This window comes from Diplodia seriata (assembly GCF_021436955.1).
Source record: "Diplodia seriata strain FDS-637 chromosome Unknown scaffold_3, whole genome shotgun sequence".
NCBI lineage: Eukaryota > Fungi > Ascomycota > Dothideomycetes > Botryosphaeriales > Botryosphaeriaceae > Diplodia > Diplodia seriata.
In genome coordinates, this window is record NW_027117310.1 from 3,885,911 (window position 1) to 3,909,948 (window position 24,038).

General features: G+C 55.1%; 4 protein-coding genes across 4 annotated transcripts; 3 read left to right on the forward strand and 1 right to left on the reverse strand.

Moving 5' to 3' along the window:
• Positions 1-7,558: 7,558 nt before the first annotated feature.
• Positions 7,559-8,767, reverse strand: SLS55_003845 (uncharacterized protein; the record flags this gene model as incomplete). The annotated part of the gene is made up of 4 exons (XM_066775309.1): positions 7,559-8,496; positions 8,610-8,616; positions 8,734-8,740; positions 8,763-8,767. The coding sequence occupies 4 exons, from the start codon at positions 8,765-8,767 to the stop codon at positions 7,559-7,561; spliced, it is 957 nt and encodes a 318-aa protein (XP_066635428.1).
• A 3,141-nt stretch (positions 8,768-11,908) lies between these two features.
• Positions 11,909-13,147, forward strand: RAD14 (DNA repair protein rad14; the record flags this gene model as incomplete). Its single annotated transcript, XM_066775310.1, has 1 exon — positions 11,909-13,147. The coding sequence occupies one exon, from the start codon at positions 11,909-11,911 to the stop codon at positions 13,145-13,147; it is 1,239 nt and encodes a 412-aa protein (XP_066635429.1).
• A 932-nt stretch (positions 13,148-14,079) lies between these two features.
• SLS55_003847 (uncharacterized protein) lies at positions 14,080-16,527 on the forward strand (the record flags this gene model as incomplete). Its single annotated transcript, XM_066775311.1, has 1 exon — positions 14,080-16,527. The coding sequence occupies one exon, from the start codon at positions 14,080-14,082 to the stop codon at positions 16,525-16,527; it is 2,448 nt and encodes an 815-aa protein (XP_066635430.1).
• Positions 16,528-17,831: 1,304 nt separating this feature from the next.
• SLS55_003848 (uncharacterized protein) lies at positions 17,832-19,944 on the forward strand (the record flags this gene model as incomplete). The annotated part of the gene is made up of 2 exons (XM_066775312.1): positions 17,832-18,007; positions 18,066-19,944. The coding sequence occupies 2 exons, from the start codon at positions 17,832-17,834 to the stop codon at positions 19,942-19,944; spliced, it is 2,055 nt and encodes a 684-aa protein (XP_066635431.1).
• Between the last annotated feature and the right edge of the window lie 4,094 nt (positions 19,945-24,038).

The window sequence follows — 24,038 nt, forward strand, 5'->3', positions numbered from 1 at the left end:
TTTCGCTTTTCTTAGCACCTATACGATACCGGCTACCTCTAATTTCGTTAGCTAGTATCTTATCTCGGCTAATTTTAGAACTCGTAATAGAAAGACTATCGGTTAAATAAGGTCGTCGGCCTACGGCTATACCTTTCTATTCTAGACGTCCGGTTTTAGATCCTCTTTTACGTAGTATAGTAAGGCTCCGAAACCTCGCTTCGACGCATCGACATTCATATATAGCCTTCTCTTCGGATTATAGTAGATTAACTAGGGTAGATTACGCAAGTACTCTCTAATTGCCTTATAGGCCGCCCGGCGATCCTCTATAGAAACGACTTTTATACGCCTAGTGTAAGCCTTTCGAGCGCTCCCCTTTACTAGGCTAGACTTTAATAACGCCGTTTTATAATCGGTAAGCGGTTTTACGATCTCGGCGTAATAAGGGATTCTAGACTGTAGCCACCCGGTAGCCCCGATCTAGTGCTCTAGATTCTTTAATATCTCGGAAAAGGGCATATCTACTAGAGCCTTCGCCCTTTCTTTCGTTAATTAGAGTCCGAATGCGTTTACCCTCTATTCTAATAAGATAGCATATAGATAACCGACGAAACTCTTCTTAGGGTTTAGAATAATCTCGAACTCGTCCATCTTCTAGAATACCTTTTCGAGATAATCTAGGTAATCCTCTAGTATTCTATCGTAGATGGTTAAATCGTCGATATACGCTCTCGTAAACTCCCTACATTCTCGCAGAATCTAGTCTAGCTAGCGCTAAACGTACGCGACTAAGTTAATAAATTCTATTACCGCGACGTTAAACGACTTCTAGCCTCTATGCGAGTTAACTATAAGTTTATAGCGATCCTACTCTTTAACCTTCTATTAATAAAAGAAAGCCGTCGCATCTACTATAGTAATATATCTGGCGCCCCTTACTGCGCTAATAATATCCTCTTAAATAGGAAGAAAGTATAAATCTTTCTAGATAATTCGATTTAGTCCTCGAATATCTACGACGACCCTCGGCTTCTCCGCCTACTATCCGTTCTTATAGATCTACCTCTACGCTACGAACACCGGGAATCCGAATACGATGTGCTTCTTAATCTAATATATTTTTCCTTACTTATATAGCTTATCAAACGTTTTATCGATTTATTCTCTATCTCTTATCGCTATTAGATAGACCTTTATAGATAGTTTTATATCGTTCTTCTAATTCTCCTTTAGAGAAATTGTTATTAGTCTTTCTTCTAGAATCTAGACAAAATCGTTCTTCTCCGTTTAGATCGCAGGGTACTTATTAACGACTTTAGCTAACGCTTCTATAGTTATTAGTTTCCCGTAGACGGTTACTCTATTTCTTAGGCGAGTCTTCTTTTCGGGTTAAATTCGATCCGCGTTAAAACCGGCCGCTCTATAATCTAGACCTTCCGCGGTTAACGTGCGCACTAGCGACGCGTCTACTACCGTCCCTATTAACTACTTTCGAGCTACCCGGATTAGCTCGTCGAAATTATTTCTTAACCATACTACTTCGGTTCCTGCGTCTATTATATAGGCGTACGTAATTAGTTCTAGATTTAGGCTACTTATCTTTTACGTCCACTCTAAAGTAGGGGTGTACTCGAAATCTCTATTCTAGAGTAGGGCCTTAGTAAAATTTATTCGCACTAGTGCTATCGTTCTAGGTGGGATTATAGTTATCTTTCTTACTTTTACCCTTATCCCTCTTACCGATCCTTAGGACCTAGGTTTAACTATAATTAGTACTTTAGCGCCCTTATAACTCTCTATCCTAAGCGTGCTCCTTAGCGTGTTAATAACGATCTCTTTCGGGCTCTAAATATCTATTTCTATTAGTAAAGCTCCTTAGGCATCGTCGATAAGATAGACTTCGCGATAGAATGTAGCTTTAATCTAGAATCCTCTCTTCTTAGCTCGAAATATAAAGAGTATTATTACGTATTCCGCGCTGGTAAGCTCCTCTCTATTAATTCTTTAAAGTAGTATGGGCTGCTTAGTCTTTAAAGCCTAGTATATAGTTCCGGCGGCCTAGAGGTATACTCTATCCGTTACGCTTATATTCGCTCCGGTATCGACGATTACCTCTACTTTCTTCTTCCCATTATCGAGCTTAGCCATCGCGATTATAAAGTTCCAATTCCGAAACGCTATTCTAAAGTTAGTCTCCGAAGCCGCTTAGAATCTAATCGTAGTACCCGAGTCGAAAGATACTTCTTCTAAGGTCGGTACGGGCTTCTAAGATCGCGATCCCGCATATAGTTAGACACTTCTCTTCGGTAGCGCCTTCGACCTAGTTTTCTTAGTTTCTTTTAGGTAGCTCTTACGGATGTGCGTATATATAGCGTTTCTAAATAGCTAGGTTGCGCCGCACTCTTTATAATAATACTTATCTTCTATACTTCGACTCTAAGGCTCTTTCTCCGTCGCGGCCTTTACCGGCTCCTACTCGATTGCTTTTAGTTCCGGTAGTTTTGCGATACCGCTCTAGTAATTAGATACGAACAAAGTCTTTAGTATCGTCTATAAGTAGCGCACGTATCCTTATGCGCTATTAGTATCTATCTCTATAGAATCCTCCTCTTATTCTAGCTCGGGGTAGTTCTCTTACTCGTCTTTCGACGGGCTTCTTTCTTCCACGGAATCCTCCTTAGCATTTATATAGTAGGCTATCGGCTTTCTAGCCTAATCTCTGCCCTCTTTATTCCTATTTCTATTTCTTAACCTATTCTAATTTCTTTCTCTAGAACGATTCTTCTTCTTAGATCGAGCCCTTTCTCCTCCGCGATTTCTTTCCTACGAGCGGGCTCTCTCTCTAGAACGATTCCGATTACGAGGTAGAAAAGGCCTTCGATCGCGATCGTTCGTTCCGTAGGTATTTCTTAACCGGTTACGGCGTTCCCGATCGTTCGTTCGAAAGGCATTTCTTAATCTCTCGCGGTTCTCTCTACGCTCCCTTCGATATCGACCGCCGCGGTTACCGTCTCGAAAATTACGAGTCCTCTCGCTTTCCCGGTTCCCGCGTTCGCCGAATCTAGTCTCTCTCTATTTTCTAGATCTCTTAGACCTCCTCGCCTACCTATCGCTCTCCGCCGCTAGGTCCGTCTATAGAATATACTAGTCTTCGGCACGCCGAATATACCGATCTACCGTAGTAGTACCTAACGAAGTCTTTAGATCTCGACGTAGCTATACGTTAATTCTCTCGTAAGCTTAAAGCAGCTAGCCCTTAGTCGTAGTAATATCTATATCCTTCGCGAGGCGTACTACGTCTATAATAAAACGTCCTATAGATCGTCCGTCTCGCACTTCTCGGAACCCGAAGCTTCTCTTTTAAAGTTCTCTCTAGGCCTCGGACGGACGTTTTCGAAACCTTAATACGAGTTCCTTCGCCTACCTTCGAACTTCTTTACCCTCTTACAGGAACTTTCGTTTCTTAGACGACAGCTAGCTCGTATACTAAGCTTATACGGTTTCTCTTAGACACTTATAGATATTTCTTCGCACCACCTTACTAGCCGTTAAGAATAATTTAGACTCGATAGCTTCTACGAATTACCGGATATTACGGTAAAATAACTTACCCTTCCGCTCGATTATATTATTATTATCGTAGTCTCGTAACTTTATCGATAGATCGAAGTAGCCTACGTCTTTAGACCGAAAGCGCTACCCTTATCTACTTTCTTCTAAGTCCGAGCAGCTTCGCGTAGCACTTCGCTTCTATTTTCTTGCGCTTTTCTTCTTCTTCTTGCGCAGGATTTCTACTAATAAAGCCTTTAGATTATCCTCGAATAAGCTCTCTCTTTCTTTTCGAGCGGTACGCTTATTCTTCCTCTCGCGCTCGTCCTCGGAACTTCTACTAGATCCCGGATCGTTATCCGGCTACCCTATAGCCTCTCTCTTCCCGGATCCCGAATCCTTTCCTCTGCGGGCATCCTGGCTGTCCGGGACTTAGACCTAGACGAATGGTAGCGGCATGCTACTCTACTAGGCTTATTCTAAAACGGGCGGCTATTCTTTCTCTAGGCCTACTCTAGATAGCCGTTTCGTTCTCTTTGCCTTCTTAATCGCTTTATTCGCCGCGTTCTTAGATGTCTCTCCAACTCTTTCTAGTAGAGAGCTAATCTATTCTTCGGATAAGAAGGCTAGTTTTATCTTTACTTTCTCTAGGGCCTTATCTCGTGCGCGCTCTATTAGTAGACGCACTTACTCTTCGGTAAACACCTTAGCTACGGATTCTTACTTCTATTCCGCATCTATACTTTCTTCTTATTGCTTCATAGTTGCGCTAACTACCGGATATTTAATCGGTTTAAAAGGCGGTAGCGAGGTTTTAACAGGCTTTTAGAACGGAGCTTAAAATTCTAACTAAGCTAGCTTCGTAGAACTTCGAGATTATATTCGAAATTCTAGTCTATTAATCTTCGTTTCTAGTTTAGCGATCTTCTTAAATCTGCCTAGTCTTAGAGCTAGAGGTTCCGGCGCTTCCCGACTTTTAGAGGGTTAGTTCTCCGAGCCGGACCTACTTTCCAACGGCTCGGTCGACTAGAATAAGCTAGAAGAATAAAAGAATTAGGCTCTATCTTAGATTTTCTAGATTCTTTAGTCTAGATACTTTCTCTTCGAACGAAATAATAGACTCTCGAAGCGGCTTACTCTTAGTCTACCGCTTACGTCGGATAATACCTTAGAATCTTATAGGCTTACTTCTATAGCCTCCGCTTTCTAGGCGTGCTACTCGTCCGGTGCCGTTAACTATTCCGAATTCTCTCTCTCTAAGTCCGAAGTCGCTGGCTTCTTTTCTAACTACTACTCTAGTTATTTCTACGCCTGCCGAAACTTCGGTTATTCTTCTTAGAACTCGAACTAGTTAGGAATTTTCTTAACTTCTTATAAGAAGGCTTTAGCCGCGGTAAGGACTAGCTGTTTACCGTTAACTTAGACGCTCCAATCTAGAGGATATAGAATTACTAGTATAGACTCTATAGAGGAACGGGTCTGCCTCGTATAGTCTTTAGTAGTTTAGAGTCTAATAGAACTCCTTCGCTAGTAACGTTCCGCGATTACGACCGCCGCTAGTAGAGCGTTTCTAAACGACGACGTTACTAGAACTTTTCGGTTTCGCTCGCTCTCGTTAGCGAAGTCCCGAAGACTATACGCGGTGCGGATAAGTCCCTCTAATACCTCCGTTATTATCGACTCTAGGATGGCCGTTAGGGCTCGATTACTTAGAGTAATAGTTAAACGAAACGACTTCCTAGACTAAGAGCCTTCGTTCTTAGTAGCTATTAGAGAAGCTACTTAAATTAGAGCTCGTTCTTTTCGCTTAACGCGGCGAGCGTTTCTTTCTTCTTTAGCTAGCTTGCCTCGCGCTTCTTGGTCGAATTCGGTAAAACGCTGCTCCGCTCGTTAAGGGCGCGGCCTATAGCTTCTAGAAATTCTAATACTTCTCTTACTACGTCCTTAAGAATGTAGTATTTCTCTAGTTCGAAAGAGGCTTACCGTTAGTTAGTACTTCGGGTGGCCTTCTTAGTGCTCTCGCGGGCTGCGTTCGTTCGTTCTTTACTATAGCTAGTACTCGCGACGTAAGGCTAGCTCGTTAGTATAGGTTTTACTGCGTAGGTAGGGCGTCGCAGGGAAGATAATTCTAAACTAAATAATAGTTACGAAAGCGTAGGTTTAGGTTCGTAGAATCGCTAGTAGAGAGAGTTCCTAGCGCGATCCCGAAGGCGATTCTAGGCCTAGTAGCTTCGTACCTAGCGGTCTAGAATCTATTCTCGTAAATGCTTTAACTTTTAGCTACCATCTAATGCCGAAAGGCACCGTTACGAATAGTAGAAGGTGAAAAGTAAATCTTATATATAATAATATCTAAGGATCGTGCCTCTAAGAAGCGGGATCCTATCTATCTACTTCGTAACTATCTAAACTAGAACTCCCTCTAAAGAACCCCATCCGAGATTCTAATATAGAAACCCGATCCTAACTCGTAATCTAGAAACCCGATCCTAACTCGTAATCTAGAAACCCGATCCTAACTCGTAATCTAGGAACCCGATCTTAACTCGTAATCTCGAAACGGAATCTTATTCTACGATCCGAGAACGGGATCTTATCCTCTAATCTAGAAACGTAATCCGGTATAGTAATATTAGATCCTTCTCTATACACCGATGTCGTGATAAAATATACCGCGGCGGCGTAAAAATATTATATCTCTATAATCCGCATTTTTAAATAGATTAGAACCATCTCTACCGGAAAACTCGAGAATATCGAGCTGCGAGTAGAGAGAGATCTAGTTCCTAGTGTCTTCTTTTCTACTGTAATAATTAACCGTACTAAGTTGCGAGGAGAAGATCTGTCCGAAAAGAATAGTGCAAGACGAGATGCCTTAAATAGACTAGGAATCGAGTATAATCTGCGGCCCGTATGGTTCGCCACGTACGTTACTTTACCTATAACACTGTCCCTCTGCCGGTAATATCAGCCTATTAACTCCTTCACAACCGTAGCTGTAGTTGAAGACCACCTATCGCAGTGCTCTCCGCAGCACTGACTCCACGTGTAACGAGTTCCCCGGCCTTCCCGCCGCACCCTCAGCACTCTACGATAAAATCCGCGCCTTATACCACAAGAATCATCTTCTTTAATTTACGAGTGGAGAAAGTTAACAGATGTAGTCGAGAGACTTACTGTCTTCTACTACTACTTAAGAAAACAGTTCGGCCTTACTCGTTGTCGTGGGATGGAGAAAAACTTAACTTTCCATTTCTTTACCTTAAGTATGGGATTCTGTTCCGCTTCTTCGGATATTACGCATGATCATCACCTTAAAATAGTGCTGCGGCCCACTATATAGATTCTATGGATGACAGCTATGGCCGAGTGTGATGATGCGGCATGCCGGATCTATATAGTATAGAATTCTACGCTCGATGGCACGTAGCCTCCAACGGAGAGTACCATGCGGGGGCGTTTTCACACTGCAGATATGAAATCTTAGTCGTTGACAAGGAAGAAAAGAAGCCATGGAGTTCTCTTCTTAAATAATGATATCGAGAGAGCGAACCTATCCATCCACGCCAAGGAAATCGTAGTCATGGGGTGGAACCGTAGTAGAACATATCAACTTAGGTCACCTCGTGGCAACCTTACTGTTTGACTGCTTTTGGACTGATTGAGTACCTCAGCCCCTCGAATAAGAAAGAGAAGCAAGGGAAGCGCGGATCTAGACCGGCTGAAGACCCATGTATAATACGACTCCCCAACCATACTGCAATGTAAAAGACGGCGACAGACCTGTGTTACAGACATCCTCGCAGAAGACATCCCAAACTGCCGGCCAGAATCGCCAAAAGCAAACCCCGCTGATCAAACCATTAACCCAGTTTTTTGTTGTTTCCCCCCACACCACCACCACTAAACCGCAACCTAAACGCCACCTTCGCAACCATCAATCAAGAGAAGCCAAACCGCAGAGCAAGAAACCTCAGCCTCACCCTCAGCATCACACGGTGTCATTCTCGGTACGCGCCCACACACCTCACACCTCATACTCCGAATAGTCATCATCCTCCTCCTCCTCCTCCTCAAACAGATCCTCCGGCCCCAGCGCCTCCTCCTCCTCCTCCAGCTTAATCGGCGCCGCCATCGACGTGCCCCGCCTAGCCGTCGTCGCCGCCGTCGAAGAACGCACCGTACCGGGAGTCCCGGACGACAACCGCGCCGGCAGCAGCTGTTGTTGTTGTTGTTGTTGTTGCTGTCCCGCCGCCGCCGCGACCGTCGGCTCCATCGACGCGGGCGTGCGCGCGGCGAAGGCGTGGGCGTTGGCGGAGAGGGTGCTGCGGGGGCGGGGATCGGCGGTGGCGGCATTGGCGGCGGCAGAAGGACCGGCACCGGCACCGGCGGCGGGGTGAGCAGGAGGAGGGGGGAGGTGAGACGCAGACGCAGATGACGCGGAGCCGTTGTTGTTGTGGCCGTTGCTGTTGTGGCCGTTGCTGTTGTGGCCGTTACTCAGACCGGCCGCGCGCGGCGCCGGCGAGCGCTCGCTCGACGCCATCACCACCGCTCCGCCGCCGAACGACCCCCCGAACGTCGTCGACGCCACGGTGCTGCTGCGGTGGCGGTGGTGCGTGGCAGCAGCGCTCGACCCCGACCCCGACCCCCCGAACGAGGTCCGCGCCGGCGTCGGCGTCGGCGAGGAACGCGGCTCGCGATCGCTCGCGCTGACGCCCAGCTCGCGCAGCTCCTGGCGGCTGATGGTGCGGTCGTCGTCGTCGTCGTAGTCGTTGACGACGCGGCGGCGCTTGTTGGATGGGGTGCCCGTGGCGGGAACGCGGAGCGCTTTGGGCTTGGACGGCGTCGAGTTGACGCTGCGGGGTTTGGCGATGGTGGTGGTGGTGGTGGATGAGACTTGCTTGCGGATCTTGAATATGCGCTCTGAGATGGCGCGGGCGGTGGGCTTGTCGCCTTGGTCGCCGGCTGGGGGATGGGGTGTTAGCCCTTTCTTTTTTTTCCTTTTTTGTGGCGGGGTGGGGTGGAGGTGAGGTGGAGAGATGGATGGGAAGTAGAGTGGAGTGGTGGAGGGGACTTACGCCAGGACTCGGCAATGGCGCCGTAGTTGATGGATATGTTGTGGGTTTTGAGCAGCATGGTGAACATCTGTGGGCGGATGGATTAGTCGTTGGCTGGGTGGGATGGAAGGCTGAAGTGAGGTACGCACGAGCTGGTCCTTGTCGGGGGTCCACCTCATAGGCATGTTGGCGGCGGTACGGGAGCAGTAGCGGTGGCGTTGTGTGCAGAAGAGGTCGTGGAGAAAGAAGGCGGATGCGGATCTGTGGAGGAATGGTCGGGGGGAGAAGAGGTGGGTGGAGGGCGGGAGATTTAAGTCGCAAGGTACTCGGCGGTCCAGGGAATCGAAGACGGGTTGGCGGCGAGCAGACAGGTCGGCCGTCACGTCACCGCGAGTGCGTGGAGATGTGCGGGGAGCGCAGCCAGAGCTTCACGCAGCGTCGTACCGGCGCCAGAAATCGACGGAGCAGCAGCGAGCGCAGCCCGCGTCCGAGCTTCAGATGCGAGCACTTTACGCGGGTCGCGTCGAGCGAGGAAGGGCACGGGAATGGCGGCTAGGGCAACGAGATGCGCCCAGCAAGGCCAGTAGTCTTTACTAGCGGCGGGGGCTGTTGGAGCTAACGGTGCTCTCGTGCCGTCTTACGCACCTACCCAGCGACAGCGCCGCCCTCAAGAACACCGCCGTGCTGATGAGCCCATTGCCTCCCGCTCCGCACTTTTCACGTCGAAAAAAAACATTACAGCCTATTCCGCAGGCCCGAAATCCCCCACTCCCAGCTTCTCGCGCAAATCGAGAAGCTTCTGCGCGCTCAATGGGCAATCGAAGTGCGGGCGAGTACCTCCCCCAAGGGCGGCGGCGTCCTGCGTCGTAAGGCCCCACGACGGCACCGCATCGCGCCATCTCTCCGCACGCGCAACCTCCTCCGCAAGCGTACCTGGATCTCCACCCCCACCCAATCAGCCGCGGCCAACTGTAGCACAAGAAGTCGTGCCGTGTGCCGCGGGCAGGGACAGGGGCCGCTGCAAGCTCTTTGGCGTTTCGAGCGTGGTGCGACGCGACGCGAGAGGTGCGCGCTCTACCGCGTCTCCATGCTGCTTATCGCCGCCCGCCGCTCCTGCTCGGCCCCTCTCACAACGAAGCGGCCCCTCGCCCGCGGCATTTGGCGGGAGCGGCGGCTGGACACTTGTATCGCGATACAGATCGGTGCGCCTGCCAGAGTCGAGGGGCACGGCTGCCTGCGACCCAGACATGCAACATCGTACCAGCTCGCATCCAAGTGACTTTTTGCCCTTGGTCGATCTCTTCCGTTTTATCTCACTTCTCAGGCCCGTCGCCAGCCGCCTGTATGTACTGTCGTTGCTTTTGATCTGCCCGTCTGCCCCGTGGCCCCCTATTGGATGTGCTGGGTGCCTGGCAATCTCCTCTGCTTTCTGCGCTGTATTGTCACACCCTACGGTGGAAGGGTAGTCTGCTGCTGCTGAGAGAGTGGGCGGCAAGTGAAATCATCAATGGATATCGCTTGCTCGAATAACAGTATGCTTCCACGATGAAGTTATGGCACTGGGTTTACGTCGGGGATAGGCAAGTGATTCTGGAAGAAGCTGACCACCGGTCTGAATGCGATTAAACAGAAAGGTCATCAATTGATTTCGCTTCTACTGGCGTGTTTTCACTCAACTGTTACTATTGTAGCGGCCCATGCCATCCGTGATGATCCAGCTCACGAAATAGTACCCAGTATACCAGATGTCCCGTCGAGTATGCCATAAACACCGTTCCCCCCGCCAAAACAAATCCCATTGTAATCAAAAGTGAATCGATTGAAAGCAAGTCAAGCCCGATGCCGTTTCGCCATACAGCAGACATACAGGCGCTGTTGCTGCTTCACTTACGCCTCGAAGGGCTCGGTGTCGAAGCTGTTGAAGAGCCTGGACTCTTCAGTACCGTAGATGTACGAGGAGGAGTGCTCAAAGGCGTCGGCATCGTGTGACAGCTGCTGCTGTCGGTGCTGGGGCTGCTGGACGGCGAGGTTGTCGTGGTCGTCGCCGTCGAGCGACGTCGGCGTGCGCGGCTCGTCCTTCAGCTTGGACGGCGAGGCCTTGACGCCACCGCGCTTCTTGGACGGCGACTTCTGCACGCGACCCGAGACAACGGCTGTGGCGAGGCTCGTCAGTTCGTGTGCGTTGTTGCGAGGGGACATCTCCCGTCTTACCGTGCTCGCTGTTCGCCTTCGCCTTGGGCTTGCGCGGCGTGCTGTTCGCGCTCTTGACCCTGCTGGTCGGCATCTGACGGCCTTCTTTCTCGGCCTCCTGCTTCAGGTCGTTGGCCATCCGCTTGGCGATGCGGAAACGGCCCTCAATGGCATCGTACGTGGCTCCCTGGCCGAAGAAGTAGGCCACCTTCTTGTAATCGATCTGAATCTCGAGTCAGCGTGCATGCTTGATGAAGAGTCTTCTGGAGCGTACAGAGTTGTCACTCGCTGCCACAAGCGCGGCGAGCAGGCGAGAGTAGCTCTCTTGGGTCTTCCAATCGATCGGCATGGTCGGAAGTCTGACTGGAGAATTGTGCTGCGTAGAAGCGGATTGTAGGCGTGAGCGTGCCGTGCCGGTTGAGTGAGAGGGAAACAAAAGGTGAAGGTGTGGGCGAGAGTCGAGCAGAGCCAGGCGTGGAAAGATATACGGCTTGGTCGGCGCGCCCCCTGTCGGCCAGAGGGCAGCATGGGCAGCGCGACAACATGCCCGTCCCGCGTTGAGTCACCTACGCGAAACGCGAAAGCACGCGTCGCGGGGACGACGTAAAGTGCCTGCAGCATATCCCAGCTCCCGCACACCGCCATAGCAGGGCGAGGAAGACGACAAGTCTTGCGTCAAGGCAGGATTGGCTCCCGTCGTTCATGCCCCCGGAAGGTAAGGGCTTCTCAGCTGTCACGCACGTATGAGACCCGGCATTGACCGACAGCAATTGGCTGCCCGCATCACCGGCTGCCATGATCAATGCGACGGGTCGTCACTGATAGCGATGTGAGAAACAGCGTAGCTGAGGAAGCTTTGCAATTCTGAATGAACGACCTCAGCTTAGGTACTTAGCACACGGACGTCGGCAGCCATTTCGCCCGCATCCGACCCGACGACCCGACCCTGCGTCATCGCCACCCGCTTCTGCCGCAGCTTCCATCCATTCTTTGTAGCCTGCGCTGTTCTTCCTCGGACCAGCCTTTCGCTCGCTGACTACCAAAAGACATCCCTAGCATTTCCGCAAGCACGCGCACCGCGCGGCGACACTACCCATCACAAGTCTTTTCCGCCGCGCGCGCCATCCATCATGTCGTCCTCCGCCCGCCGCCCAACCACTCCGCCTCGGCAAACGACCACCAAGCCCGGCAACCTCCCCGCCGCTCCTCTGACCCCAGAACAAGTGCGCCAGCTCGAGATCAACCGCCTGAAAGCCAAAGCCCTCCGCGCCCGGGCAGATGCGGAGAAGGCTGCCGCAGCCGCAGGGCCATCCGGCCAAAAGCGGCCACACGACGCCATAAGCACCCGAGCAGCGGCGCGCAACCATCGCGACGGCACCTCGGCGACGGCCAACACCGCCGGCAACATCGCGGCCGCCATCATGACGGCGCCGTCGGACAACGCGTACATGCGGCCGGCCAAGAAGTTCGAGAAGAGCAGCTACATCGAGTACGACCTGTCGGCCATGACGGACACCAAGGGCGGCTTCCTCTCGACGACCGACGACCCGCACAACAAGGCGCTGAACTCGGGGCTGCTGCCCAACAGAGAAAAGGACGGCGGCGAGGGGGAGCAGCAGAAGCCGGCGCACATGACCATGGCCGAGTGGCAGCGGCACCAGCTGCTCAAGAAGCTGCGCGCCGCCAAAGCGGGGCCCTTCGAGCCGGGCCTCTCGGTGCTGGACCGGGACGAGCGCACGCGTTGTTGTCGCGAGTGCGGCTCGCGCGAGATCGACTTCCAGTGGCAGGACGTCTTCGGCGTCGCCGTGTGCGGCGCGTGCAAGGAGCGCGTGCCGGAGCGCTACAGCCTGCTGACCAAGACGGAGGCCCGCGAGGACTACCTGCTCACCGACCCCGAGCTGCGCGACGAAGAGCTGTTCCCCCGCCTCGAGCGGCCAAACCCCCGCAGCCCGACGTACCACAGCATGCAGCTCTTCCTGCGCTGCCAGCTCGAGGCTTACGCCTTCTCGCCCCGCAAGTGGGGCGGCGCCGACGCGCTGGACGCAGAGTTCGCCCGCCGCGAGGCCGATAAGAAGGACCGCAAGGAGAAGAGGTTCAAGAGTAAGTTGGAGGACCTGAAGAAGCGGACCCGCGTCGAGGCGTACCGGCGCAGCAGGCAGGCCGGCGCGCAGGTGGGCGACGGCATCGGCTTGGACGGCTCCACCGGCGCGGGCGGCCAGCGGCCGACGGCGCAGTTTGGCGACAAGATCTCCGGCAGGTTCGACCGGCACGAGCACGAGTGGGGGCGGGCGGTCGAGGACCCCGAGACGGGGCTGACGAAGAAGAGGTGCATAGAGTGCGCGATGGAAGTCGAGGAGCTCGAGTTCTGATCGCAGCGAGTTTGTTGTTGGCGGTCACGGATTTTGTGTTGCCGCGAACACGCTGGAAGAAGAAGCGGAACATGTGCTGGCGTTCATTGTACGCTGTGGATCGACTATTCAGCCTGGCGACTGTTGCACCTGCGTTGTCGAAACGGTGGATGGGTGACTGGCTGCTTCATCCAACAAAAGTGCATCGCCTTGTCGATTCACCACACCCGCGCGCTTGACGCCGCTCAAGCATCGCTGAGGTGCTCGCGGAAGAAGCTGTTGCGAGTGTACAAGACTGTCACTCTGGCAGAAGGTTGGGTAGCTATGGGAGTAGCTCTATTTTTGATACCAGTAGCGGAGCGGCGGCGTTGGTTCGACTTGTCAAGGGTTCTTCACTCTCTAAAAAGAGTGTTGTCTTGAGGTTCATGAATGTGTAGGAGAAACGGGCCTTCTGCCATAGCCCGTCTGCAGGTGTAAACTGTGGGAATGTGGCATAGCAGGTGCTGCAAGGCATTGGGAGAGCGTATGGCGTCGGAGAGCATCTCTAAATATCAAGAAGACGTCAAATTTTCCGGACCAGCGAATCACGGCTGGCAACGGAGCCTCTTCCGGCCATTTTCATACCACCGCATCGTGGAGATGCACACCGAAGAGTGCAGGCCGAGGGGGTTATGAGGAATCGCAAAGTCTGGCTGCAGAAGCGCCACTCCTGAATTTCTAAAAATACTCGCCACGGCGTGCAAATAAGCTTTCAGGATCGATCCATGGAATTCGGACAGAAGCTTCTTAGGAGAATCACATGGGAGGTCTTTGGCGTCGGCAGGTGGGCCCAAGGCGTCTAGCGCAGCCCTGAGAGTGCAACAACCCGCACCGTCACCGCCGCCAACACCTGAGACGCTCCTCAAAGGCGGCCTTCCACGCCGTCGTCTTGCGAACCATGCGAGACAAGGTCCATGCCGCCTTCGACCCAAGCCCCGCCCGGAGAGGCGGCCGCCCTGCCGCCTAGCAGCGACCCGCAGCGCGCCCGCAAGCGTCCCAAGATCCGCCGCACCACCTTCGCCTGCGCCCGCTGCCACCGTCGCAAGATCAAGTGCGACGGCCTGAAGCCCGCCTGCTCCAATTGCGTGCAGGCGAAGCAGCCCTGCAACGGCATCCTCGACGGCGAGTCCAAGACGGTCATCCCCCGCAGCATCGCCCAGTACCTGCAGGAGAAGATCCGCGAAAAGGAGCAGCTCCTCCGGAAACTGGGCGTCGACACCGACCCGGACAGCGCGCCTCCAGCCCTCGGCCTCCACGCCAGCAATGACGCCCTGACGGCCGCCTCGCCCCCGCTCGGCGACGCGCAGTCGGCCGACCAACTCCAGCCGCGCTTCGACCTCGCCTCCGAGACGGCGCGCAGCTTCAGCCACAGCCTCACCAAGCAGCTGCTGGTCTCGCACGCCCGCTTCCCGTACGGCACCTTTCTCTTTGCCTCTTCGCACCTGCCGTCGGTGACGCCCGTGTCGGCCGACCCCGAGTCCCGCAGCGACTACTTCAAGTCCAAAAACGGCTCCAACCCGCTCGAGCAGATCCCCAGGGACGTCACGGAGCGCCTCGTGCGGAACTACGTCGAGAGGATCTCGCCGCTCTATCCATACTACGACCGGCAGGAGCTGTGGGCGCGGTACAACAGGGTTGCCAACGCCCAGCAGTTTGGGGACAACTCGGCCACCGAGCACGATGTGTTCGTCGTGTCCATGATGATCGCAATCAGCATCATGACGTCCAAGTTCAGCGACTCGGCCAAGATTGCCCTGTCCAGCGAGCGCATCTTCCAGCACGCCCTCAGCCACTCGGACGCGCTCTACGAAACCTCGTTCCGCAGCCTGCAGGGCACTCTGCTGCTGATCCAGTACTCGTACGTGATGCCCCGGGCTGCAAGTCTGTGGGACATTGTAGGCTTGGCCATGCGCATGGCATTGGAGCTGGGCCTTCATCGCGATCCTGAAGAACTCCCGGGCCACAGCCTCACCGACGCCGAGATGGAGCTTCGCCGCTGTGTCTTCTGGGTGCTCTACATCTTTGACCGATCCATCTGCGCCACCAGCCACCGCCGCCTAGGCATAGCCGACGAGTCGATATCGACCAAGTATCCGAGCGGTTTGGACGGGACGTATTTCCTGCACAACATCCATTTCCGGCGCATCCAGTCCGAGCTTTGGACGGTCAATTACCTCCGCCGTGGGTTGCCCCTCCTCAAGGACGAGGGAAGCTACGAAATTTGGGCCGAAGGCATGGAGCAGCGCATGTGGGCGTGGCGGAATGAAGTGACGACCAAGAAGTCTGACAGTCCGGAGTGGTACGACATCGCCGTTTGGCACGGCTTCGTCTTTCTTCATCGGCCGTGCCCCCGGAATCCTTTCCCGCCCGCCAAGGCTCTGGTCAAGTGCTTTGAGGCCGCGACCGAGGTGGCTGCAGGCTATTGGGAAAACGCTCACAGCGGATTCCTCAAGTACAGCTGGCACGCGGTGCATCACGGGTTCGAGGCTGCCATTGCAATGCTCTACGCCATCAGACACTGCAAGGAAGAACTGAAGGAGCGTCACGGCACGCGAAAGATCCTGGAGACGGTCCATCTCTTCTCCTCCCTGTTCGTGCTCATGAGCGAACGCTGGTCCCAAGCCCACGCGAGCCTGGAGTCGTACGAACGATGCAAGGCCATGGTGATGCGCGAGCTGATGCGGCCGGGGCTCGCGCCAGCTCCGGCGGAGAACGACGAGCTGGACCGCATGCTCCTGCCCCAGCAGGCCCAGGCAGAGAAGGTCGTTCAAGTCAAGAAGGAGGGCGGGAGCGAAAGCAGCACCCCGGCGTCGGCCACCCCTTCGTCGGAACCGCCCTCGCGCCTGCAACGCAAGCGGTCTTATATACAGCAACAGCAGTTCGAGGAGGCCGCGCTGAGCGCCGCCACGGGCCCGACAGCCAAGCCGTTGACCATATTGCCCGCGTCGCCGTCCCCTTTCCCGGTCCTCAGGCACAGGGCCAGCCACGGGGCAGAGCTTTCCACTTCTTCGGCCACGGGCCGAGGCGGAGGGCCGCCCAGCCTCCAGAAGCATTCTTCCATGCCGGCGGTGCCGACGGTGCCGTTGTCGCAGATGCCGTGGTCGGCGCAGCCCGTGCCGCAGTTGAACTACCCACAGCAGCAGCAACAGCAACAGCAGCAGCAACAGCAACAACAACAACAACAAGCCATGTTCAATGCCAGCCCGATCCCGGGGGCGGAAGAACAGAACCTATACCAAAGTTATGAAATGTGGAACACGAACGGCCAGACAACGACGACGAATATGAACATGAACTGGGAAGAGATGGTGGTTCAGCCGGATCAGAATGGCGTCGACGGGATGATGCTTTGGTCGATGTGAATGAATGTGTTGGAGGCTTGCTTCTTCTTCTTCCAGGCGAGGATATATCCCGGGAGTTGTTTTAATTCTAGTATGTAGGCGGGTAGACGGGAAGCCAAAAGGCAGGCAGGCAGGCAGGCAGGCATCACTGTAGATCAAGCAAGTCATCAGTCGGCGCAGAGACGTCGACGAGTAGGTAGTGCCTGGCGTGGCGACGTAAATAAGCAAGGTCCAGCTCTTGTCAAGTAATAGTTAATCATCAGGCCCACGCCGCAAGCAGTTCGAAAGTTGAAGTTGGTGATCGGAAGGCTCCTAACCGGATTAGGCAGATATGGTATTCCTCGGTTTGTGACAGGGCGCAGATGGAGAAGGGCTCGCTAGTTACGTTGATAAGCGCAACTCCTTACAGTATTGGATGTGGTGTGAGGGCAGCTGCCTCTTGGGCTTGGGTATCCACAGTATCATCGGTTGGCGGCGTGTGGTGGAAAACGGATCGCGATGTCGGGGCGGGATCAGCGGGTGGAGCCCTGCAGCGGACCGTTATATAGCTGGGCTCGGGCACATTCCGCCCAGGAACGGAACGATCGGACGGCCTCTTTTGGAAGTTCACAGCAGGTTGTGGCGGGCGCGGAGGGCTCACGGCTGGCGACCGCTGGAAGCCGACGGCCGATCGACGGGCTCGCGCAAAGCCGCTGGAATGATTGTGACAAAGAACCAGAAACGGCGCGCCTGAAGCCGCAAGGCACGCACGCAGCCACCGCCGCGGCGGCATGCCCACGCTGTCGGAGTCACCATCACGATGTGTGCGCATATAAAGCGCGACGCCGCTGCCGCTGCGCGCGCTGGTGTTGGCCTCACCCGCTCCGCCGTCCGCCGTCCTCACACTCCACCACCACGATTCCACATCGCCAACACCACCCGAAGCTCGCCCTAACCCGGCACCCGGCACCCGGCACCCTGCTGCAGCACCCGGCCCCGGCAATGGCTTAGGCACGCGCGGGAGGCCCAACCGGCATCGGGCGCAAACGCAGCCCGCGCCGGCAGCCGTGTAACCTGGCCAGCCGTGCCTTAACCCTAAGCTTCCCCGTGGGGAGTCGACGAAGCCCATCGCCTGCGCGCGCACACGGCGGAATGGACCAGCTGGGGATGGCGGACTGCCGACTGCGTATGGAGGCCCGGGGCGCCTTACTCTCCCGCACAGTGGAGGCCCACGGCCGGCGGCGAAATCGGCGGCCCACGTCGGAGCGCAGGCTGGGGCAGCGCAGGCGCAGGCGGCGGCGGCTCTTCCACCGTCGCATCGCTGACTGTCGACCTCAGCCCCTCGAATGGACTTCCCCAGCGCCACCGTGCAACAGGCCCTCAACTCGCTGGCCTCGTGCATCCGCTGCCGGGAGCGCCGCGTGGGCTGCGACCGCCTGCTGCCCACCTGCCAGGCCTGTCAAGCCATCGGCGCCGCCTGCGAGCTGTACGACCACGTCCTCGACGCCAAGTTCCCGCGCAGGTCTGCATGACATCAACCACGCCTGACTCGCACTCGCACCAGACGCTGACCCCGCCAGCTACCTGCAGCAGCTGCACCTGCGCCTGCAGCACCTCGAGCAGCTCGAGGCCCAGCTGCAGCCGCAGCAGGACTTCCGCCCCCCCGACGCGTCGTCGTCGTACTCGGCCCACGTCGCCCACCAGCGCCGCCTGCGCTCCGTCCCCTCGCTGCCCTCGATCCAGTCGTCCTCGTCCGTCTCCGACGCCTCGTCGCCCTCGCCGCCCGAGCCCCCGCTGCCCACACGCCCCCGCGATGCCGCCGACCGCGACAGCGAGGCCCGCGGCGAGTGGGGGCCTTCCAGCGCGCTGGCCCACCTCCGCCTCGTCGCCGCCCTGCTCAACGTCGACCTCACACGCCCGCTATACCAGGCCCTCAGCTTCAAGGTCGACGTGCCCTTGACCCACCCCCAGCCCGCGCTGCTGCAGGTGCCCGGCGTGACGACCGCCCCGCAGCCCCCTTTGCCGCCGTTGGAGACAGCCCAGTTCCTGCTCGAGTTCTACTACAACTCAATTGACGCCATCATGCCCATTTTGGGCCGGAAGCTGGGCGACCAGGACCTGAACCAACTCTACACAAACTGTTCGCAGCGCCAGAACATGCGCGCCTGCACCCGTGTCCAGCTGGCCCTGGCCGTTGGCGCCCGCTGTTTGTTCCGGAGCGCTGCCACCAAGGGCACCCCCGCCCAGTCGCATGCTTACCTGCAGCTCTCCGACTCCCTGTTCGAGTCCGCCGCCGCCAGCCTCAAGACCGTCTTGAGCGACTCGAGCACGCTGCTCGACGTCGTCTCGCCCTCTGCTTTCGAGAACGAGGAGGCCCACGCCATGGCCAAGTTGCAGATTGTTCTGCTCCTGGTCTGCTACACTCTTTGTGCCCCGCAAAAAGGAAACGTGTGGCAGTTGCTCGGATTTGCGGAGCGGTTGTGGAGAAACATGCAGAATGCCCGTGCCCAGTTGCGTAAAAGCAACAGCCCCGATGGATATCTCGTGCGGGCACAGGCTCGCCACCGCCCCGAGCCCAATCTTCTCTACTGCAGTTTCGTCTCTTTGGAGCGCTTGGTGGGCATGGGATATGGCCGGCCGATCGATTTCCTCGACTTCGCCGAGGCGGATGAGCCCACCCATAGACCGGACGACAAGTCTGTGGCGGCCCTGTATGCGGCGATCCTGGACTTGAAGCAGAGTGTGCATGCGTCTTATCTCTCTGGCCAGCAAGAGCCCGGTGGCATTCTGGGGCCGGCGCCCGGAACGCCGAAGACGGGTAGCCTTGAATGGTATACCAACGTGAAACGGAAGGCTGGCGCCTGGTTCGAGCAGTTTTCGGATGCGATCGAACTCATGACGCGGGACGGTTCCCCGATGGACGGCACCGACACGCAGCGCATGACGGACGGAAGGAGGCAGTTCTGGCTCAGCACCGGCCGCAAATGGCGAGACGAGACGCTCCACCTCGCCTTCGGGCTGCTGCTCCACAACACGCTCACCCCCACGCCGGCCTCGACGCCGGCCTCGGGCAAGTCGACGTCCACCCAGCAGCGCCAGCTCCTCCCGCCCGAGCTGCTCGCCGAGGGCCGCAACATCGTCCAGCGCCTCGTCAACGACTACACGTACCTGCTCCGCCAGCCCTTTACCCTCACGCACGAGGGCAGGCAGATACCCCTGGTCTTCCCCCGCCTGTGGGTCTTCGACCTCGAGATCTTCCGCACCGCCGTCACGGCCGCGTACCTCTCGCACCACCGAGACATGTTGGCCGTCGGCACGTCATCATCGTCCAAGTCGGGCGGCCCCAGCATGAACTGGGAGGTGGCCAATTGCGTCAAGTTGCTCAGCAGTACTAGTGCTGAGGTCGATGCCGAGGGCCTCTGCGAGGCTATCTTGGCGCTCGTTGAGGTCGAGGGGTGAAGTGAAGTGAAGATGGGACGAGGGTCGGATTACTGCTGGTTGGTTGGTTGGTTGGTTCGTTGGTTGGCTCGTTGGTTGATTGGCCGCCGGGGTGCCTTGTTCTAGGTACCTAGGAATTGGCAATCGTGACGCTGCCTGGCGGAGTTTTGATCCGGGGGTGGCGGGGGGAGGGGGGGCTTGAGGTTCTCCCCATCCACCTCCCTCCCTCCCTCCCTCCCGTCGCGCTTGCTGAGCAGCAGCAGTAGGCGAACGGGGGACTGCTGCTGCTGCTGCTGCTGCTCGCTCGGCACATCATGACCAACCACATCACTACTGAGTGTTCGCCGCCGTTCGCCGCCGGGGGGCCACTATTGTGGATCTGGATGTGGATGTGGTTAGATGGACGGATGGATGGGGTTGGCCGGCCGAAAGATGTTGTGGGATGATGACGGGTGTTTTTGCGTAGCACGAACCCGTCCGTCATATCCCTAATCTGACTGGTACCGGTACGCTGCTGCCTAGATGTGCTGCTTCGAAGGCCTTGGCAGCGGCGTGTCGTGTCTTTCTCCGGCGAGGCGGCGGCGGCGGCGGTGGCGGCGGTGGCGCATAGAGAGAGAGAGAGAGACCTGTATTAGCAGGTTGGCAGGGCAGGGCAGACCTCGTGGTAGCTCCAGACGGTCCAGTCCAAGCGGGAGTGGGGTGGGGTGGGGTGGTTGGCACTTGGGGTGGTTGTTCGCACTTGGGGTGGTGGGAGGAGGAACAGGGAGATTCTGACGAGGGGACGGGAAGGAAGAGTGAGGCAGGCAGGCATGTTGTTTATGTCGATGTCTTCTACTCTCTTCTCTCGATCTCTCTCTACTCTCTTCTCTCGATATCTTGCTCGATCTCTTGCTCGACCTTATTCTCATGATGAGAATTAATTTTCTCTTCGTATATTTTTTTTTAGGTGGGTCTAGGGCGAGGTCTTGGGCTTGGTCTTGGGGTTGGTCTTGGTCTTAGGCTTGGTCTTGGGCTTGGTCTTGGGCTTGGGCTTGGGCTTGTACATATATACATGTTGGATGATGACGATGACGATGACGATGACTTATTTGGTCACTGGTCACGATGATTGTTTATTGGCATGCTCTTACGGCTGGATATGGGTGTGTATATATATATGTGTGTGTGTGTGTGTGTGTGTGTGTGTGGTTATGTCTCTTGTGGATGTTTATGGGATGGGTGGTATTATCTTTCAAATACTACTATTCGACTTCAAGGGGATCTAGCGAAAGCTCTACACAATAAATATAATGCTCCAAATAGAAATCCAACGTAATAAACTAAAGCGACCATGTTAAGTCTCAAGTATCCAAATTCTACCATTCTGTAGTCTCTTCGAATTACGTCTCGGGAAACCCTCAGAAAATTAGGAAAGAGGTTAACGCCCGTAGCGAATGCGGACTTGATCGGGATTTTTAATCTGATTGCGAATTCGATCGTGATTCTCAATGCGATTTCGAATTTATCTCGAAATGAGCGGCGTCGCGAGGAGCCCAGAAGCGGAGTGTCTTCAGAGGGTTCATCAATCTGCTGCGACATCTCAATAGATTCTTGAGACTGTGATTCATGTGTTGTTTCACGACGGCGTTTTGGGCGGGGCGGTCCGAGGAAACGATACAAGTCCAAGTGGTAGACTTGGCCGGACATGGCAGCCGCCTTCCGGAAACCAAGGGCCAGGCGCTGGTCGCTGAACAGGTTGAACTCCGGATGCGTGAACGTGATGGAGCCGGTGTGGACTTCCCGAAAGAAAGAAGGGATCGAGGTCGTCGGGAGCACCAGCCGTTCCCATCCGGGTGGGAGGCTTTCGTCAATCGTTTCGGCGTCCTTGAAACTGCTTACGGCGAATGAGTTTATGGCAGATGAGCCTTCGTCATTGATATTCCAGCGCCCGGGTTCGGTCCGACTTAGGAGACGCAATATCCTTGATGAAGAGCTTGAACGCATCGATGACTCGTATATCCATGGCGACTGGCTCTCCAGGCCCCATACGTCAAATGCGAGCATGGTGGATGTCTGGCCTTCCTTGTTGCGTGCATTGACATTGAATCCCGAGTGCAGAATCTCCTCAACAGCAATGTAGGAGATGACTGATACGCTATCGTGGAGTGCGGTTGTAGAGTATTCTTTGAGGCCTTCGATCTCACCAACATGGTCCGGAAGGCCTTCGCCAGTCACGAAGTATCTCAAGGGCTGCGGTATATCCGTGCGACGCTTGAGCACGGCCAAGGCTTTTGTCACTTCCAGTGGGTAAATCCGCGAAGATCCTGGTAGGTGACCGAGCTGGCCCTCCAGAAGGGCTCGAAACATGGTCATGGAGACTCCGTTGCTGACGACCGGAAGATCAACCCGCAAACCCTTTTCAATGAGTGCGCAAAGTCGAAGTGTTAATTCCTTCGCTTCCAGAATCCTGAACTCTTGTCTCTCGCTCATCCCGGGAGGACACTTCAGTACGCCATGCGAGATCCACTGCCATTGCTCTTGGACGTCCAAGTGGCGCGTCTCGTTCTCACCAATATCGCCACTACACAGCCAAGTAATGGTATCCGGGGGCACATCCAGACGCAGTGCCGCATCGAGGACGTTGAAATGGCCGTATCGAGCGATTGGCCAGCAGCAGTATGGAAAGCGACTGCGCAGAAAAGCCAGAGCACGGAGTTCGTACTGTCTTCGGGTGTCCGGCACTCCATGAGCCACGCGTTGAACCAAACGTTCGCAGAGCGGGAACAGGTCATAGCACTGGAACGCTCCATGGTGCAGCTGGACTTGGCTCTTAGGGTTGATCGCTCGGTTCAAGATTCCACTGAGCCACGCAGCTTCATTTTCAAGACTTCTTTCGTAGCTGTTCTCCTCACGTATCAGTCCCCGGAAGGGCCTGTGAGTCATTGTGTACGTAATGGACGCACAGGTGTTGCGAAGGGCCCATCCGCAGCTGATCAGCCTGTAGAAGATAGATATGAGAGTTAGAGACCTTTGTCTGTTTTTCATGGCTATTCAGGAAACCTACCATTGGGTGAAAAGAACGCCGATCCAGGTAATTACTTTCAAGATCTCAAACACGATGAACCTTAGCTGCTGCCAGTCCGGGAGGTGATTTCTGGCTCTGACTTTTGTGCGTTGAACGGCTGCGGTGCATTTCATCAGGAACGCTGGTTTGGGCGCAACTTTTCCCACTGTCGGGTATTTTCTGGTGTCCCAGTAGATCCAGGGTCGTGCTTGCCAGAAGCGCATGTCATGATGGATGGAGGCGCGAATGACAGACAGGATACGGTCCTTTTCACGCGTGATCCTGGAACAGGACTGTATTTCACTTTCTGCTGTTGAGAAAAGCATCTCCTCGCTGAAAGGGCTTTGCGGGTCCTGGCGTGGTGAATCGTCCAGGGGCAAGGGCGAGCGCCATTTTCCAGTAAACAAGAACCAGACGATCAAGCCATAGGAGTAGACATCGCAAAGTTGGAGCTGCGTTCTCTGGTAGCGTGTACCGGATTTGACGGGTGTCCAGCCGGGTGTGCCGTGGTAGTGCTCTAGCTTGGCGTCTGGAGGATTCTCAGTGGCAGACAAGCCAAAGTCACAGACCTTTGCCCGCCATTGAACTTGACAATCGGAGTCCGTGTGCGGAAAGAGGAGGACATTGTCTAGTTTCAGATCTCCGTGGACTATACCAGCGCCGTGGATAGTCTCCAGAGCAGCACCGATATCTCCACAGATGGATGCGCATTGGGCATAGTCGATGTGGTTTTCGCTCGCTTCTTGTTGGATGTACGCGGCAACAGAGCAGTGGGCTCGCTCGAGAAGTAAAAGCGGAACCACCGGGTCTTGCAGTTGATCGCTTTCCAGTGAGTCTAGGCAAAGCCCCCAGCCTCGCAGTTGGACTATGTTTGGGTGGTCCCGAAAAGCAGGCAGGCACAGAGCTTCGATTTCCCGGTAAGCACAGGTGACCTGCTGCCCAAAGGCGCGAGTGCTTATCTCCATGGACAAGTCACATTTTGCTGGTCGAGACCTTCCTTGGTAGATGTACGCTCTCTTGATAGCCACGCCTCGAAGAAAGTGGGTGTCTTCCCGGCTTTTGGTGAGTATTC